This window comes from Ruditapes philippinarum, unplaced genomic scaffold (genome assembly GCF_026571515.1).
Source record: "Ruditapes philippinarum isolate M1 unplaced genomic scaffold, ASM2657151v2 ctg9888_1_1_1_1, whole genome shotgun sequence".
In the NCBI taxonomy this organism is placed as follows: domain Eukaryota; kingdom Metazoa; phylum Mollusca; class Bivalvia; order Venerida; family Veneridae; genus Ruditapes; species Ruditapes philippinarum.
Window position 1 is genome coordinate 29,422 of NW_026856015.1, and position 19,389 is coordinate 48,810.

Genomic DNA, 19,389 nt, shown 5'->3' on the forward strand with positions numbered 1-19,389 from the left:
CAATAAATATAAAAAATTGGGTAAATTTTACATGCTTTGTTAGGTGAATTGAGATCTGTTCTATATTACTACAGAGTTCATCTTTATTATTGTTTTCAAGGTTGTGGAGCTACTTTTACTTCGAGGGGCGAACAAAGAACATCGCAATGTGTCCGACTATACCCCTCTCAGCCTAGCAGCATCTGGGGGCTTTGTTAATATCATCAAGTTACTTCTCTCACATGGAGCAGAGATCAACTCCAGGTTGGTTTATATAGTTAACCTGACATAATAAAGTTTGTAGTTGTTCAGCGAATAATAAATTTTTATAAACTGATAAAGGATATATAATATAAATAAAATGTTGAACCTTTATTAAAAATTGAGTTTTTATATACTTAAAGGGAAACAACTGATAAATTAAAAGTCTTAAAATTGTTTAGATTATCTCTCTAAAGTAATTTCTCTATATTTAAAAATAGATACATGTAATCTATTTAAAAAAAGATTTTAATATACTATCTTATGGTGGCAATGTGGTAGAAGTTATGTTTCAACTATTTTTTAGGACTGGGAGTAAATTGGGTATATCACCACTGATGTTAGCCGCAATGAACGGTCATACTGCAGCTGTTAAACTCCTCCTAGATATGGGTAGTGACATTAATGCACAGGTAATTCTTACTTTTTTATTTATTTTTTTTTTTTACTTTAACAACTTCACTTAAATTTCATGTGTGATTCATTTTATATATTTTGATGTTTTATTCATGACTGAATGGCTGGTTATCAGTAACTTCTTTTGGAGAATCACTCTAAAATTTCTAGTATAAATGTGATTGACCTTTATAAAGGGCCAGTGGAGCAAGAGATATTTTTATCTGTTAATAACTTCATCATATAGACAATTGGTTTGATCCTCACCATAGTTTGTAACATGGTCCACTGTCAGGTTTGCTTAAATAGAATTGTTTGGCCCCTTTTCTGACCTTCTAGAGCTGAAAATGGATACAAAATGTAAATAACACTTTGTGAATTTATGAAGTGATCATAGCCAAGCATTGTCATAGTATTGTAATGAGCCTCAGTTTGTGGGAAAATTTGAATTTTCTTGGCTAAGGGACCAAAATAGGTAAAAATGAATGGATTGTTACTAAAGTTGTCAGTAGCATTTAGGATAAACTTTACTTGAAAAAAAAAGCATTTGAGCAATTTTTTTCACTAAAGTTATTGATAGTTCAACGCTGAATGTAGAATATGGTATAGATAAATTGCCCATTGCATACTACTTAAACTATCAGTGCAGGTAAAGTTTGGGGAAATGTCTTCTTTAAATCAAATATAACTTTCTGTTCTGCAGTCCTTAGTCATCACAATTTGCACAAAGTGTTAGATTTCAATGTATGCCATAGTTTAGCTAACCACCTAAAAGTAAGAGATTGCATGTACTTAAATTAAATGTATACTTGTTAGTCCCCTACCGGTTTACCGGAGGGGACTTTAGGTTTACCCTCCGTCCGTCTGTCTGTCCGTCTGTCAGTCCGTCCGTCCACAAAACTGGATCCCGCGATAACTTGAAAAGTACCGAAAATATTTTTATGAAACTTGATATATGGATAGATGGCAGTATGGAGATTATGCACGTCTTTTTCTTTTCTTCCTGAAAATATGGCAATTTTACACATAAACTGGATCCAGTGTTAACGCAAAAAGTACTGGAAATATTTTTATGAAACTTGAAATATGGGTAGATGGCAGTCTGGAGATTATGCACGTCTTTTTCTTTTCTTCCTGTGTTGAAAATTCTGGTTGCTATGGCAACAAATAGACTGAAAATATGGCAAATTTTACACATAAACTGGATCCAGTGTTAACGCAAAAAGTAATAGAAATATTTTTATGAAACTTGTAATATGGGTAGATGGCAGTCTTGAGATTATGCATGTCTTTTTCTTTTCTTCCTATGTTGAAAATTCTGGTTGCTATGGCAACACATAGACTGAAAATATGGCAAATTTTACACATAAACTGAATCCAGTGATAACTCAAAAAGTACTGGAAATATTTTTATGAAACTTGACATATGGGTAGATGGCAGTCTTGAGATTATGCATGCCTTATCTGTTCTTCCTATTTTGAAAAAATAGTGGTTGCCTTGGCAACAAATAGGCTTAAAACATGGCAAATATAACAATATTTGTGATTAGTCAAAAAGAGCTGAAAATGTTTATGAAATTGCATCTTTAATTCAAGAGTTATCTCCTCTTTAAGAATTTTGCTTTTAAAAATGTTATATTTTGGTAACAGGGATGTTTCAGATATTAACTTTAGAGTGTCCTTCAGTCCGTCTGTCTGTCTGTTCATAAAAACTGTTTCCTGTGATCACTTTTAAAGAACTTTTCCAACAAATTTACTTAAAATAGAGAAAAATTGAAACATTAGTGAATGGCCAATGGCCCTTCAGAATGTTGATAGGGTTCTAACCGGTAGGGGACTTATGGATTGCTTGCAATACTATGATAATTGCTTGTTTAACTAAACATATCTCTTTATTTCAGATCGAGACAAATAGGAATACGGCATTGACCTTGGCATGTTTTCAAGGTCGTCATGAAGTTGTAAGTCTTCTAGTGGACAGGAGAGCTAACATTGAACATCGTGCTAAGGTAATTTTCTATATACAATATCACACTTGACAAGTAATTATCTGTTACATTTTCAGTCAGTTTGGAAACAAAGTATGTAGTATACACATACAGTCTGTTTTATAAAAATAAGATATTCTCCTTTTTCTTTGCACAAAAGTTGTTATCTGATACTGACTATATTAACATTGTGAAGAAATGAGGCATAGCGAGATTTCTTAGGGCAGATAAATTTACTGTCCTCTTGAATTAACTTTTTAGATATTCAAATGAAAGTTGTTATTTACATAAAGATATCTTGACCACTTGTGCTGAGCATCTTGGCTTTCTAAAAAAATGACCAAAGACTTGGTGAATTACAAAGAGAAAAAATATCCTTTTTAAGCAGGCATGTTATAGCAGTCTGTCAAATTGGATTCAGAAAGGCGTAAATTTGAGAGAAAACAACTTTAACTAAAAATTTATCTTTTTTTTTTTTTTACAAAAGGGATTTTATTTGTATTCACAGACTGGTTTAACTCCACTAATGGAAGCAGCATCCGGAGGGTATGTAGAAGTGGGTCGTGTCTTGTTAGATAAAGGGGCAGATGTAAATGCCCCTCCGGTACCGTCATCGCGTGACACGGCTCTCACTATAGCAGCTGATAAGGGGCATTATAGATTCGTAGAGTTGTTACTGTCCAGGCATGCAGCGGTTGATGTGAAAAATAAAAAAGGCAATTCACCACTGTGGCTTGCATGTAATGGTGAGTGTTTTATATTGTAAATTTTCCACAGTTGTGTAAAAAAGTGATAGTGTTTTGTTGTTGAGGTTTGTGATTATCAATCAAGATGAACATCATTAAAATTTAAATATGTAGGTCCTTGTGCCTGAGGCGTTGCCTTTTAGGGTTGAGGCATCAAAATTGTAGCCACCCTTTAGACTAAACTGGTTCAAATTACTGGATTATATGCATCTCTTAGCTCCAGCAGGTGAGGTGGTTTTGAATCCTGGTGTTGCTTTAAGTTTGTAACATCCAGTGTTAGCAAATATCATCTTTCCTGTTTCATTGTCATATGACCTAAGTTGTGTTGATGTGCCATAAAACCAACAAGACAAATATAATATATGTTTGTCTCTTCAACTCAAAAACAATATTAACAGTAGTCGAAGTTTTCAGGAAAAGCCTATGTTCTCTGCCATTTGTGCTGTATATGTGGTCATTGTTAATATTTATGAAATTAAGATGTGGACATTTTTAAATATTATATTTGGGCATTATGAAAGAGAACTATGTATTTTATAGGCGGACATTTAGACGTGGTTCAGTTATTGGTGACGGCCGGTGCGGATATAGACAGTCAGGATAACCGGAAGGTCTCGTGTCTAATGGCAGCGTTCAGGAAGGGTCATATAAAGGTTGTTAAGTGGATGGTGAAACATGTGAATCAATTCCCATCCGATACTGAACTATCTAGATACATTGCTACCATCACTGATAAGGTAAATACAGTTTCAGTGCATAAAAAAATTTACTTTACAAGAAATTTTAGTTACAGATGAATAATTAATTGGTTTAAATAATAAAGTAAAACTGAGAAGAGTATTAAAATGTATGAAACCATAAGTAAAGATAAGTTTATGATGTCAGATTTCATATATTAAAAGCGTTTTCTCTCTAACTTAGCATCAGATTGTAATCCTGGAGTTGCAGGTTTGATCCACAGGTGTGGTAAAATTTCTCCAGGACATTGAGTCTAATGGTCATTGGTCTCTCACCACTAATTGTTGAGTCAGAAGTCACTTGAGATTAGTAGTCATTTAGTAAATTACTTTAGGCGAAATTGGTAATTACTGGTTAGTTATTCAGGAAAGCAGGTTATGGTATGACCAATAATATGTTAAAATCGACGTAAAACCAGATAAACTTCGGATACAAGCAGTTTCGTAAAGAGTTAAACCAAATGAATCATTTGGGTAATCTTACGAAAATCAGTAAACAAATTGATACCATTTCAATTATTTGGACATACGATACGATATAGATAATTATATGGATGATATATTTTCACAAAGATGATGAAATAAGTAAACTATATTAAACAAACACTTCACCTGTAACTAACAGGATTTGCAGAAGAAATGTCAGCAGTGTATGGAGATAATAGTTAGTGCTAAAGATCGTCAGGCCGCGGAAGCTAACAAGAACGCTACCGATCTATTGGAAGAGCTTGATAAAGAGAGGCAAGAGGAAGAAAGTAGGAAAGCTGCAGCTGCCAAGAAACGAGAGAAAAAGAAAAAGAAGAAAAAGCAGAAGCAAGAGTCTAAGGAGACCGAACAAGGGTAAGGTTTCAAATGAGATTGAGTCTAAAAAAAGATTTGTGTTCCTGTACTCATAGCTTGGCAATGGTTTTTTTTGTGTGACAAAGCTGAGTGATTAGTATTCCTATTCTGTTTTTGTTTGGTCTTGATGAAGGTCAAGTTTGACCGAAACTAGTTGACACTAATAAAATATTGTAAACCTGTGCTGGTGTTGACATGTATTTCTTTTTTAGCTTGAACTTACATTGGTTGACTGTTTTTCTTGTGTAAAAAAGTGGAGAAAATTAAGATTTTGTGATTGCTTTATTACCATATTTTTAATGTACCGGATGGCCAAATATACCAAAGGAACTGACAGTTTTTGTTTATTTCATTTTAACTATAACTCGTATAAATGTTATTTATTTCAGCAGTAATAGTAAGAATTCCACACCTGAACCAGAGTCCGAGGATTCCCAACAGATGGAGGTGGAGAAAGAAAAACTGGAGGAGAAGTTGGTGATACAGCCTCCTTCAGCTACAACAACTTCCACTCTAGGTAAATTACATTAAGGTTTAAAATATGATATTAATGCTTTAAACTGATGATTTTGGGGAGTGTTTATTAGTATTTTAGCAGATGATTTCCTAATCATTTTATTTGAGAAGTGTAACTATAATGTGTGAGATTATGTTTTTTGGAGCATATTCACCCTTGCCACTCTAAATGAAATATCTTAAACATCTTTCCATTAGGGCAAATATTTTTAGGTAAAATTTCAAAGTATATACTGACTGAATAGCAAACAGTGCAGACCATGTTCAGGCAACTCTGATGTGCTGTTTGATGTTGGTTGGTACTGGTTGCATGGGTTTATAAATATTGTGTATATATTTTTTCAGACTTGTACTGCCAGTAGAGTCAGTACAACTGAAAAAGCTATAATGTCTAACCAGATTCTATTCTGTTGATTCTCAGTTTAAGTATTTTTGAAATCCCTTATACTTCTTATTCTGCATGGATAAATTAAATTCTTTGTATTCATTGAAAGTAAAAAAAATAAACTTAAAACATAAGTTTTTAAATGATAAATGACCTCTATATATACATCTTTCTGTTACAGGTCTAAGCTTACCCACTTCAACTGAACCTATCTATACTAAAGCTAAAGGTCGTAACAAAAAATCTGAGAAAAGGAACAGCAAGAATGAGTCTGAAATGAATAACATGGAGGAAGACAGGTTGACTCAAGACGAAAACAAAGATCCACGGAGTAACAAGTCGGATAACTCTTCATCCAGTAACAACAAACTGGAGAGTGTTTCTAAAACGGAGTCGAAGAAAAACAAGAAGAATAGGAAAGAGAGAGAGAAAGATCAGTTACAGACCATCGGGAAGGAAGAGAGTACAGATGAACGGACGCCAAGTCTGGGATCTGGTCGTATCACTGCTCCGGCTGAAAGTGACTCGAGTAATAAAGGAAGGTCGTTAACATCCAGCAATAGGCGGAAAAAAGGCGAGAAAGGACAATTGAATTGCACGACAGGTAAATTATGAAAGTTATAGTAACATTGTTAGTGAGATATGATAATGTAAGATTTTAGTTAAGAGAATTAAAAAAAAAGTTGAGATGCATGATATTGTGATTTCATAATTTATGTTTGATGTGTGCACATCTGTCTGGTTCCGAGATTTTAAAACATCTTACAGATTTGTTTACTGAGGTGAATTCCCTGACCATTATGGTAATTATTGTAAAGTTTTAGAAATAAAATTTTGTTTTCTCTCCATTTCAGCCATTGGGGATTTAGACGACTTTGGTAATCTTCCATCAATATCTGATAAAGACATTGAAAAGCTCAGAAAGAATGTGGAAAAAACCAAAAGTAGTCATGTGTAAGTGCTTTCAGTTTACAGAAACCTATAACCTTGCATGTTGACATTTCTTAAGCTGATATTAAGTGTTGTAATTTTGAATTGTTAGACTATATCCTTATTGAAATATTTTTGACTCTAGGGTTCTGTTATAGACCTTTGGTTAACCCATTACCAGATGCCCTTCTACGCCTTTTTTACCTCCCCCACTTTTGCTTTTTCAAATGGTGAAAAAATGCCTTATTTAGGCCCCGAAACACTTGTTTTTGTTTGAGAAATTTTGTTTAGACAATTGACCACTTTTTAGCGCAGCCCCCCCATCCAAAAGATACGTCAGGGGGTTGCCAGAAGATGTGCCCCCTTCTGTTTGGGGGGGTTTGAAGGGGGCGGATGCCCCCTCATCGCTAAGAAAATTTTGGACTTGTGGGAGGTTAAAAATGGCCCCAGGTCGATCATAAGGTAACGTGTAACCAATGCTGAAAAGCCTTGACTCTATCTCAATCCATTGAGAAGTGGCAGCACTTTGAAATCAATTTTGATGGAAAAAATCTACACCAAATAGTGATATTTGGCAATTTTGAGATGTCCCCTCGTTGCTATGGTAACAGTAAATTTCAGACTGAGCATGTTGTTACAAAGGCAATGGTCCAGTCAACATTTGTGCCAAGTTTGATTAGTATTGAAGCAGTTTTTATAGTTTTATAGCAACTTGAACTTGTAACAGGAGACTATTCAATGAAAACATCCATTTTTCACAAAATGCTCATGGGGTAATGGGTTAAGAGCAATTGCCTGTAAGAACATCTTCTGTTCCACCCGGTTTGAAGTTTTAGGGTTCAAGGTCATTTAGACTTAGGCTTAGAAATGATAAATTACCCTGCTTATTAGTTTGTGGAATGTATTAAGCTATGTCAGAACAACTTAAAGCAACCATATTGTACACTAATAAAAATTTGTTTTCCCTTTAAATTATAAAAAATTAGGCACTACATGTATATTTATACAGTAATGTTAAAATTTTATTGTACTTTCAGGGAGAAAACACCTTATGAAAAGGCCCAGGAGGCAAGCAATCCCAGTATGCTGTCAGTGAAAACCTCGCCTGCTCTTGTGAATAGCCCTAAACGTGGACAGAAAAAGGAAGATGGTTGGAAAGAAGTTATCCGAAAGTAAGTTTTTATAGTTGCATTGAGCTTACAGAAAAAAATCTCCAAGTCTTGAAACCAAAGACAAGCCTTTGTTCATATTTCTAAGTTGCAGTTCTGTTCTTATAAGTCAATGTTTGTGCTTTCTATATGTCTATATCCTTTGATAGTCCTCTTAATAGTTATTGAAGTGGTTTCATTCTTTGTCTGAGAAAAAATAAAATGTTCACATATTTTCTCAACAGAAGCTCAAAGGCCAAGATCTTTGCAGTCCTGTACAAACCTGATGCTACTTGGCACAAAGCTTATGTTTTTGGCATGCAGTGCTGTCTGCTAATCCAGAAAATATTTTAATTTATGCCTATGAAATAACAAGTAGGTCTGTCCCAGTGCTACTTTCATGTGACTAAAGGGGTTGAAAATTAAGATAAAGACTAAAAGGCAGACTTAATATTTTGTTGTATGTTGAATTATGTGGCAGTCTGCAAAATTGCTTTAGATTAAAGTGTTAAGGTCATATGTTTAAAACGAAAATTATCTCCTGTATCTGCAAGGTCCAGTTCTAAGGAACTTATATATTTGGTATGGAACACTGTCTCGGCAATAAATAATGATACTGTTAGAGCAACTTGGACCTGATAAGTAGTTAAGTTGATTTATATTGGTATATATAATCAATTGTATGTCACATGATTTCATTAAAATCATCACCCACATGGCAATCTGTCACCTAGCAGTAAATCACACTTCAAGTTAACTTGGAAAGCTAATGATCTGTACAATTAGTTTACGAGTTATAATTCAAATAATCTTATACTGATAATTTTAAAACTAAAGTTAAATAAATAGAATGTTCAATATTTTATTATATTGATCAGAATTTTTGTGGTGGTATGTTATTGGAGCTTTAAAATATGTGCTGAAATTTGATTTTAGGTCTAAGAAAGTGCAAGTTCCAGCATCGGCCATCAGTCGTGTGATTGGTCGAGGAGGGAGCAATATTAACGCTATTCGGGAAGTTTCGGGAGCAAATATTGATGTAGAGAAGAACAAGGGTTCAGGAGAAAGAACCGTAACAATCAAGTATGTGTTAAAACAATCGTTAAAATGTTCAACAGATGTTACTTTAAGTCTTTTGTTTGTGAACAAGCCACAGTTTATTGAATTGGCAGATGGTGTCATCAGGCAAATGTATCTTTGAAATCTTAAGAGTAATTTAATCAATTAAAAGCTATCGACATAGTTTAAGATTTAATATTTCATACATGTAAGTGTCGGGTGATTGTAATGCAAAAATTTCTAGAAAGAATTGATAGTATAAAGTTTTCATTGGAATAAGGTCAAAATGTAAGTACTAAAATGCCATATGGATGTTCTGAGAGTGGTTCCACTCGCTACATAAAGCTTGGTTCTACATAACTGCATAAATGTCTGTTGTTTAAATTATAGGTGTCGAATATTTATTATGCCCCCACATAGTGGGAGCATATAGCGTTGCACTTGTCCGTCCGTACGTCTGTCCGTCCGTACGTCTGTCCGTCCGTCCATCCGTCCGTACGTCCCAAAATCTTGTGAACGCAACTCCTCTTAAACCGGATGGCAGATTTTGCTTAAACTTTCAGGGATGATCAACCTTAATGTGTAGATGGTAGTAAAGGAAGGAATTTTCGCTGCGACCAAATTTAACCGAATTATGGCCCTTTGTTGATTTTTTTCACCATATACCATATAGAAATTTTGTGAACGCAACTCCTCTTAAACCGGATGGCAGATTTTGCTTAAACTTCCAGGGATGAACAACCTTAATGTGTAGATGGTAGTAAAGGAAGGAATTTTCGCTGTGACCAAATTTAACAGAATTATGGCCCTTTGTTGATTTTTTCACTATATACCACATAGAAATTTTGTGAACACAACTCCTCTTAAACCGGATGGCAGATTTTGCTTAAACTTTCAGGGATGAACAACCTTAATGTGTAGATGGTAGTAAAGGAAGGAATTTTCGCTGCGACCAAATTTAACAGAATTATGGCCCTTTGTTGATTTTTTCACTATATACTATGTAGAAATTTTGTGAATGCAACTCCTCTTAAACCGGATGGCAGATTTTGCTTAAACTTCCAGGGATGAACAACCTTAATGTGTAGATGGTAGTAAAGGAAGGAATTTTTGCGGCGACCAAATTTAATACAATTATGGCCCTTTGTTGATTTTTTAACTATATACCACATATAAGTTGTCAGTGGGGGCATCCGTGTCCTTTGGACACAGTTCTAGTAATTTTGATATATTTAACTTTTTCAGGGGTTCAGCGGAGGCAACAAGACAAGCCCATGCCTTGATCACAGCTTTGATCACTGACCCTGACAAGGAGCTCACTGAAATTTTACCTAAAGCGAAGCAGAAACCTCCCGCTGAAAACAAGAGTTTGTATTTTATCCCTCCTAGTGATAACCTGATGCCTACCAGCGGTCCAACGTCGCAGTCTAGTGGTACGTCTCAGCAAAAATCTTCAAATAAAACTCTAGCACCTAGACTACAACAGCAGGCTGCTATGACGAGTGGAAATGTAGCAAGGTCAATAGGTCAAGGTCAGAGCATGCAAAGTGCTGGAATGGTTTGGGGAAGCTCTCCGGCGCCAGGTTCTGTATCGCCTCGTAGAAGTGTGGGTAAAGTTTCAGCTGGAGCACCGTATCCTGTTCCTGTTGCAATGAATGGTCCATTATCGGTTGATAAGTCGAATGTTACAAGGCAGTTGTTTTCAGGGCCAGTTCCCGAGCGTAGAGGTGGATTTGGGAGTCCATCTGCTGCAACAACTGTTGTGACTATGTCAAATGTTGCAGGTCCAATACCAGCCTCTCCGCCAACAATTTACAGACCGGATGGTAGATTACAACACCATAGTCGAGGTAACAGTCAGGGGAAAATTTGGGCCCTGGGAAAGGAAAGGTTTCAGAGACCATTTTCTGGTTTCACCAAAACATGAGCCTCAACCACTCCAATATTTTAACCAGTCACTTTCAACTATCACCACTAGACTTTCATCGGGTAATACCAGTCTTTAAAAAAGGGCATCATTGGGTTCTCCCGTTTGTAACTTTTTTAAATGCTTGAGACTCCTAGGCAAAAAAGATGACAAACCCTTTAAAAGAAGAATGAATTTTTCCAGTGTTTCAGCAGCCCGGGGTTTTTCCCACGTTTTTTGGAAGCACACCATTTCACCAAACCAAAAATCTCCCGATTGCTTTACAGGCTAAGGACCCGGGGTTAAACCCTTTAGGGATACCAGTGGGCCGAGAATGATGTCACCCCAGGATATGAACCCAGGTTTTAGAGCACCGGGATTCCCAATGCCTTTACAAATGATGGAGATGAATATGCCAATGCAAGGATTTCCAGGTTCACAGGGTTTTCAAGGTTTCACTGGTCCGCAAATGCACCAGGTTTTTCAGAATCAAAGTCCGGACATGTCACCAAGATCTAGTCAGTCCAGTACAGCTGGCCTGTCACCTCGTTCTAATAGTTCTGGGTTTGATCCTCAAATGGCTGCCAACCAGAAAGAAGAATATACAACTCCTAATCAGCCTATGACACTGCCTAAGATCAATAGTTCTCTGAATCCTAATGCACCAGATTTTACTTCAAGATCAATACCTGGTGGGAACCCATTTCAAGTTCCTGGTGGCCCTCCAAACTTTCAAGGTGCAGGATTTTCCGTTCCTCCTATGTACCAGCATGAATTGGCAAAACAACTCCTGTCCGTTTTTAACAACCTAGGACCTAGTCAGGGTAACCCTTTAAGAGCCCATCCTAGCCGGGCAAGGGAAACCCGGGGAAATCCATTTTATGGGAGTCAACAAAACCCCCCAAAAAGGTTTACCAGAAATGGGCCAAACTTGTACAACCCTTTGCATCTGGCAAAAAACCCGCACCCGGAATCCCGGGCCCCTCGGGAATTTTTTTTCACCTCCGTAGCACCTAGGGCCCTTTTCCCAAATTTCCATGCAAGGGAGACCAGTAGTGCACCATCTGGAGGGGAATGCTTCCCAAAAGGGAATATTTTTTTTAACAAAATTTTACACAAACTTTAATTTATATTTGTTTAAAAATTTATTTTTATGCCCCCATTTTGAAAAAAACGGCCTATATTGCCTTTTCACTTGTCGGGCCCTAGACCAAAAGGTTTTCCCCCATTTAACAAAACCCTTTTGGGCCAGGAAAATTCAAACTTGTATGGTGATTGGTCATGACCAGTAGATGACCCCTATTGATTTTGGGGTCAAGGGGTCAAAGTCAAGGTCACATTGACCTTGAAAGCAAAAAACGGTTGCCGATCAATAACTAAAGAACCTTAAGGCCTAGGAACTTCAAACTTGGTATGGTGATTGGTCATGATCAGTAGATGACCCCTATTGATTTTTGGGTCAAGGGTCAAAGGTCAAGGTCACATTGACCTTGAAAGCAAAAACGGTTTCCGATCAATAACTAAAGAACCTTAAGGCCTAGGAACATCAAACTTGGTATGGTGATTGGTCATGATCAGTAGATGACCCCTATTGATTTTGGGGTCAAAGGTCAAGGTCACATTGACCTCTTAGGTAAAAACGGTTTCCGATCAATAACTAAAGAACCCTTAGGCCTAGGAACTTCAAACTTGGTATGGTGATTGGTCATGACCAGCAGATGACCCCTATTGATTTTGGGATTAAGGGGTTAAAGGGCAAGGTCACATTGACCTTGTAGGTAAAAATGCTTTCCGATCAATAACTTAAGAACCCTTATGCCTATGAACTTCAAACTTGGTATGGTGATTGGTCATGACCAGCAGATGACCTATTGATTTTGGGGCCAAGGGGTCAAAGGTCAAGGTCACATTGACCTTGAAGGTAAAAACGGTTTCTGATCAATTAACTAAAAACTCTTAGGCCTAGGAACTTCAAACTTTTGTGTGATGATTGGTCATGACCAGCAGATGACCCCTATTGAGTTTTAGGTGAAGGGGTCAAAGGTCAAGGTCACATTGACCTTGTAAGTAAAAACGGTTTCTGATCAATAACTCAAGAACGCTTAGGCCTAGGAACTTCAAACTTGGTATGGTGATTTGTCATGACCAGCAGATTTATCCTATTGATTTGGGATCAAGGGGTCAAAGGTCAAGGTCACAATGACATTGTAAGTAAAAACAGTTTCTGATCAATAACTAAAGAAGGCTTCGGCCTAGGAACTTCAAACTTGGCATGGTGATTTGGTCATGACCAGCAGATGACCCCTATTGATTTTGGGGTCAAAGGTCAAGGTCACATTGACCTTGTATGTTAAAACGGTTTCCGATCAATAATAAGAGAACCCTTAGGCCTAGGAACTTCAAACTTGGCATGGTGATTGGTCATGACCAGCAGATGACCCCTATTGATTTTGGGTCAAGGGGGCAAAAGGGCAAGGGCCCCATTGACTTTAGGTTAAAAACGGTTTCTTATCCAAATTTTCTAAAAAAGCCTGGGCCCAGGAAAATTCCAAAATTTGTATGATGATGGTCCCTACCCAGAATACCCTATTTAGTTTTGGGTCAAGGTGGCAAATCAAGGCATGACCAGTAAAAACTTTTTTAAAACCCTTTTAATTGTTTTATCACTGGGTCAGAAGTCATGCATAATAACCTTATCACATGACTAATTGGCTGCTGATAGGGGGCATACATGTTTTACAAACATATCTTGTTTTACTTGTGTAATGCATGGTAGATTTAGTTGGTGTATAATTCAGCTTACAGCAGTTTGCACAAGTTTCTGTAGTTAATATTTACTTTACTTTTTAAATAGGGAAAAATACATGATTTTTGAACATTGTAAAATATCATCGATAAATCTTTTTAATTTATTTCCCGAAGGGGGCATACCTCACCTAAATTGGGCCACCCCGTCTACTCTCCTTTTCCCCCCCTCTACACCCCCCATGCCGACATGATCAACCTTTAAAATGGATGATAACGGCAAAACCCCGCCCTATAGGTGGAAAAGAAACACACAGGGAAAACACCAGGCCCCAAAACTAAGGTTTGATATGGAGAACATTCTGAAAATATCCCCCAAAGGGCCTGGTTTTAAATAAAGCCTATGTTTCTTTTCATTTAAAAATTTTTCAACTTTTTGAATCTTTTATCTTTAAAATATTTTTTTATGTTTAAATTTTTTTAAAATAATTTTTTCTTTAGTATAAGGGAAAAGTGCTTAAGTTGTTGAAAAATGATTTATATTTCTTTAGCCTGAAAATTACCTATTGGGATGAACAAAATTTTAAAAGATACTTTAAAATATAAAATTTGGTTTAATTTTTTTATTACTGTGAATAAATCTGAAATTCTTCCAAGTACAAATTGCTCCAATACTTATTACATCATTTGATAGAACTGGGAATGGATTGGAATTCTAAAGTAGCAGCTCCAGGTGTGACCACAGCTTCATTACAGACCTCTGTCATCTCTACGTCTGTAATTGCAGGGAGCACCATGTCCACCAATCCTGGACCAGGCGGTGATGCTAGGGTACCAAATCTGGATAATCACAGTCCTGGACATTCAGAAGACTTGTCAGATCCAAACTTCTCTCAATATGGCCAGGTAAGTTTATCAATTTTATGATCTATCAGTTTTATGGTGGTTTTTAGCTCAACTATACAAAGTATATGGAGAGCTGTCCTACTCTCCCCTTCCAGATTTCAGAGCATTAAAATATTTTTCACTATAACTTTTCATTTCCTAAGGTATCAACTTCAAATATATGTTCTTTATCATCAACCACATCTTATGTGACAAGGTTCATAACTCTAGCACCAATATTTTTAGATTAATCTCCCCTTGAACTTAGAATTTTCCTTGAAAAATAATATTTTTTACTGTTTAGTATGTATAGAACACTAATACCGCAAAAGTAATTTTTGTAAAGTCATTGTCTTTAGATATTTTTTATAAATATATGGATGCTTATTTTCTGCATATCCTTGTTCAGAGTTTTTTTTAGGTCACTGACTTAATTTAGACTTGTGTATAAAATACTGTTTCCTTAATGTTTGAATTGTCTGCAGAGAAAAGCTTCACAATCATGCTTAAATATGATTTTTGTGTCGCCTCTACGGAGTAGTGGCGACATATAGGGATCACTTCTCCGTCGTCTGTCTGTCCGTCTGTCTGTCTGTCTGTCCGTCTGTCCGTCACAAAACTTGTCCGGACTACTCCTCATAAACTACTGGTGCAATTTCATCCAAACTTTACAGGAATGATCAGTACCAAGTCTAGTTGTGCATATTGTCAGGATTTTCCGGTTCAATGATTTTTGTCAGAGTTATGGCCCTTTAATAATTTTTAATTTTAAAGTTTGTCCGGACTACTTCTCTTATACCACTAATGCAATTTCAATGAAACTTTACAGGATTGATCTGTAGCTCAAGTCTTTGCGCATATTGCACGGGTTTTCCGGTTGAATGATTTTTGGCCGAGTTATGGCCCTTTGATAAAAAGGTTTCTTTTTCTGTGTGTTGCCAGATACACAAAAGCTTGTCCGGACTACTCCTCATAAACTACTGGTGCAATTTCATCCAAACTTTACAGGAATGATCAGTACCAAGTCTAGTTGTGCATATTGTCAGCATTTTTTCGGTTCAATGATTTTTGTTTGAGTTATGGCCCTTTAATAATTTTTATTTTTAAAGTTTGTCCAGACTACTTCTCTTATACCACTAATGCAATTTCAATGAAACTTTACAGGATTGATCTGTAGCTCAAGTCCTTGCACATATTGCACGGGTTTTTCGGTTGAATGATTTTTGGCCGAGTTATGGCCCTTTGATAAAAAGGTGTTTTTTTCTGTGTGTTGCCAGATACGCAAAAGCTTGTCCGGACTATTCCTCATAAACTACTGGTGCAATTTTATCCAAACTTTACAGGAATGATCAGTACAAAGTCTAGTTGTGCACTGTCTGTCTGTCAGTCCGTCTGTCACAAAATTTGTCCCAACATGAAATTGGCCATCATGAGGCGACACATGTGATTACTGATCGCTCTTGTATTTCAGAGTTCTGGTTTACCACCAATGCCTTTGTTCAATGGTGTTGGAAGTTCATATCCGTCTGGTGGGTTTGGTAATGGAGGAGACAGTCTGCCAAGCATGTGGAGTCCATCAGTGGAGACCCCGAATTCGGAGGAAATCCACGAATCGGGGGTGAGTGGCAAGAAAAAGGTATAGTAAGGGCCGTGAATAATTGTTGTGGCGTTAACATTTCTGATGGTGATGGTCGAGTAACTTGAATGTTGTGGTACCTCTGTTAAAAATGTTACATTTTGATACATATAGTCTTCCGATGATAATTTAGCTTTATTGTGGAAGTTTTGCAATGTTACTTGCAAATGGTTAATGTTGATAAACAATGATACATATTCTTTTAAGCAGATTATTATTGAGCCCTTAGAGCCTGAGAATTACATTTCATTTTCACTACACAATAAATGTGTCTGACTTATCACTGACACTATATCACTGTTGCATACCTGTTAAGGACTTTACATTCTGTCGGTTGAGGGAGCTCTCTGCATAGCTTTCAGGAGGTTGGTGGTTTTACTTTTGTTTCCATGCATTTCAGATGTAATTAATGTATCTGTACATCAAAACTACCTCCGCCATTTTAAAAGGTGAAAAGTCTGCATATAACGACAAGTATTATGTGACTTACAAAACCTCATCTATTATCTAATGTCCGGGATGAACCGTTAGCCTGACATTTTATATATCAAGGAGAAAAAAATATTTAAATTTACGCTGATTTTTTAGAAAACATTATCAATTTTTTTGCAATGATTGTTTAAAAGGTATGTAGATGCTTATTTGATAGGTATTACTAATATGCTAAAGGTCTGCAGGTGGATTGAATTTGTCATATAAGAAATTTTAATATTTAATTTTAACTGATATAGGTCATAACTAGAAATATTTGTGTCATATTGTGCCATGTCCAATTTTATTGTTGAACATTTATTGGAAAAAAAATGATGTCAAGTAATAAAGTTTTTTCTTTGGTTTGTTTTTACAGATGTGGAACTGGAGCAAATGACAAGAGGTTTCTGGGAGTTGTGTGCCACCTCGGCCAGTCTGGTGTGTGTGAAAGCTTGCTTTTATGGGGATTGCCCGTGCGTTAGAGCTTGTCACAAAGAATTTACTCGAACTTTGTCCCATCACCTGATTTACTACTTTTATTACATCTTTATCCCTTTTTCTCTCATTTTACACCTTATATAAACATGTTATAATAACAAATGGGAGTAGTCTATAGAGAAAAAAAAATCAGATCATTTTTATTATTATAATTATTTACTTGTTTTCTGATGATTTCTTATTTAAAAATTGTCGATATATATAATATTTGACGGGTTATTTTACTTCTTTCAATGCTTTGGTGATTTAGTTAGAGATAACATACAGTTAGTGCATGTTTCCGTGAGTCGTAAAAGAATATATGAATTTATAAATACATACACGAGGTGAAACATCTCAAAATGAAAAATTGATATTTTCCCCCAAAACAAGACGATCAATAATTAATGGGGGGAAAAAATGGAAATTGCCGCAAACTTTTGAATTAAGATATTTTGTGTGTTTAGATTTTGATGTTGTTTAGTGAAAATCTTCGTTGATAAACAAAAATTTGTAATTTAAAAAAAAAAGACTACTATGCTATTTTGAACGGTCATAGGAAAATCGTGACATTAGATTTTAAACTTGCAATGTGGTTCATTCTGATGTGGAGTGATCACATGTAGGTGAATCGGAGTGCTACATTGTCGTTAGGAAGGCGAGGGGCAATACTGTATAGATGTAGAAAAATTTTCATTTCATATTGACTATTGACTTTTTCTCAATACTTGTGATACTGGATGTAGACACGAAACATTAGTGGTTGTTACTAATGTTACAGAATGATTTAGCAGGTGGAAGTTACTCCCCTTGTTTTCTGTTGCCTTTTGTGCTGAATGGTTACCAAGCGGGATTAACTCCCCTTGTTTTCTGTTGCCTTTTGTGCTGAATGGTTACCAAGCGGGATTAACTCCCCTTGTTCTTTTTTCTGTTATTTAACAGAATGCTTAGCATTTTCCCTCTGATTATAGAGAATGTACGTTGTATATTATTCTGATACATGAATAAAATAATTGCATTGACTTAATATTGGTTTGTATTTTGTTCTTTGACAATTTCTTATTGAAGAGCACCTTTTGATAAGGTTAATTTAGGTAAGCAAGGAGACTTAGCTCTGCTTTTCAAAGAAAGAAAAAATGGTAGTATTGTCATTACCGGTCTGCATTGGTTAAGTTTTTTGTTTATGGTCATAAACATAAATTATTTATAAATGTATAACATTGAAACTTCATGTGTGGGCTTACTTGTTCATTCAACTATTTTTACCCAAAAAGGGCCAAAAAAAAATTTTTAATTTTCCCCAAAAAATTTTTTTTTTAAAAGGTTTTGCCTCTAGCCAAAATTTTGTCCCTAAACTTTTTTTACTTTAGTTTTGATTTTTCAAAAAAATATAAAAAAAAAACACCTTTTAATTTATTACAAAAATTTTGGAATGCAATTTTAAAGGAAAAAGTGCTGTTGAAAGGGTAGGAAAAATATTGGGACTGATTTGAACCTATAAATATGGGGTTGGCAGGACTACAGTTATGCTTAAAATAAGTCATTCACTTTCAGTAAAATTTTATGAGGCTGGGTAACATTGTGCAGACTAAACTTGCAAGCCAAATATAAACAGAATTTTATACTTCAAAAGTTACACTTGAAATATTCCTTTTTTAAAGGGGGATACTTATTAAAAATTATTTAAAAGGGGCTTGACCCTGTTTTTATTAAAAAATTTTTCATGCAAAATTTTAAACCCATAAAACTGCCAAAAGTTAAAAACCACTTAAAAAGGGGATTAACCAAAAATAATTTATTTTTATGAATTCAATTTTAAATTTCCCCCAAAAAAATACCCCGAAATCCTTCAAAAGTTATGCGGGGGAAAAAATTTTTCGGCAACATTTAACCCTTAAATCTGGGTTTTTCGGTTTTAAATTTTTAATTTAAAAAAACAAAGGGCAAATACATTTGACAGACTGTTTTGGTTTCTAAGGTAAACCAAAAAATTCTTGAATGAACAATGACGACAACTTCTAAAATCAGACTGATAACATTTCCATAACGTAATTTAGCGTAATAAAATAAAAGCAACAATATTTAATCACACTGTGTTCACTACAATGTACACAATTTAATACCACATTGAACATAAAAATACATACATGTACAATGTAAATGTAATTTCATTGCGTATCAAATTACAAAAATGGTACCAAACAGCAAATGCTCCCTGAAACATGTATGCACGTAAAACTATGCAAATATACAACACTGATATCTGTTACAGAATAATGTAAAT

General features: G+C 35.6%; 3 protein-coding genes across 4 annotated transcripts in view; all 3 read left to right on the forward strand.

The window, feature by feature from the left end:
• Nucleotides 1-10,912, forward strand: part of LOC132745121 (ankyrin repeat domain-containing protein 17-like) — a 32,687-nt gene extending 21,775 nt beyond the window's left edge. The window contains exons 20-31 of the mRNA XM_060733951.1: nucleotides 101-243; nucleotides 548-653; nucleotides 2,538-2,645; nucleotides 3,133-3,370; nucleotides 3,911-4,107; nucleotides 4,733-4,947; nucleotides 5,337-5,464; nucleotides 6,030-6,452; nucleotides 6,703-6,802; nucleotides 7,816-7,950; nucleotides 8,863-9,009; nucleotides 10,231-10,912. Coding sequence (XP_060589934.1) covers nucleotides 101-243; nucleotides 548-653; nucleotides 2,538-2,645; nucleotides 3,133-3,370; nucleotides 3,911-4,107; nucleotides 4,733-4,947; nucleotides 5,337-5,464; nucleotides 6,030-6,452; nucleotides 6,703-6,802; nucleotides 7,816-7,950; nucleotides 8,863-9,009; nucleotides 10,231-10,912 — 2,622 coding nt within the window. The remainder of the gene's footprint in view (nucleotides 1-100; nucleotides 244-547; nucleotides 654-2,537; nucleotides 2,646-3,132; nucleotides 3,371-3,910; nucleotides 4,108-4,732; nucleotides 4,948-5,336; nucleotides 5,465-6,029; nucleotides 6,453-6,702; nucleotides 6,803-7,815; nucleotides 7,951-8,862; nucleotides 9,010-10,230) is intronic.
• Nucleotides 10,913-11,214: 302 nt separating this feature from the next.
• Nucleotides 11,215-14,211, forward strand: LOC132745118 (uncharacterized). Its single transcript, XM_060733947.1, has 2 exons — nucleotides 11,215-11,744; nucleotides 14,188-14,211. The coding sequence occupies exons 1-2, from the start codon at nucleotides 11,226-11,228 to the stop codon at nucleotides 14,209-14,211; spliced, it is 543 nt and encodes a 180-aa protein (XP_060589930.1). The 5' UTR covers nucleotides 11,215-11,225.
• A 119-nt stretch (nucleotides 14,212-14,330) lies between these two features.
• LOC132745119 (uncharacterized) lies at nucleotides 14,331-18,132 on the forward strand. Of its 2 annotated transcripts, none has more exons than XM_060733948.1 (3): nucleotides 14,331-14,542; nucleotides 15,993-16,157; nucleotides 17,005-18,132. In XM_060733948.1, exons 1-3 carry the CDS (start codon nucleotides 14,339-14,341, stop codon nucleotides 17,023-17,025), a joined length of 390 nt encoding a protein of 129 aa, XP_060589931.1. In that variant the 5' UTR covers nucleotides 14,331-14,338; the 3' UTR covers nucleotides 17,026-18,132. The 2 variants fall into 2 exon arrangements, with proteins under 2 accessions (XP_060589931.1, XP_060589932.1); XM_060733949.1 differs by having other exon boundaries at nucleotides 15,993-16,139.
• Nucleotides 18,133-19,389: the final 1,257 nt, after the last annotated feature.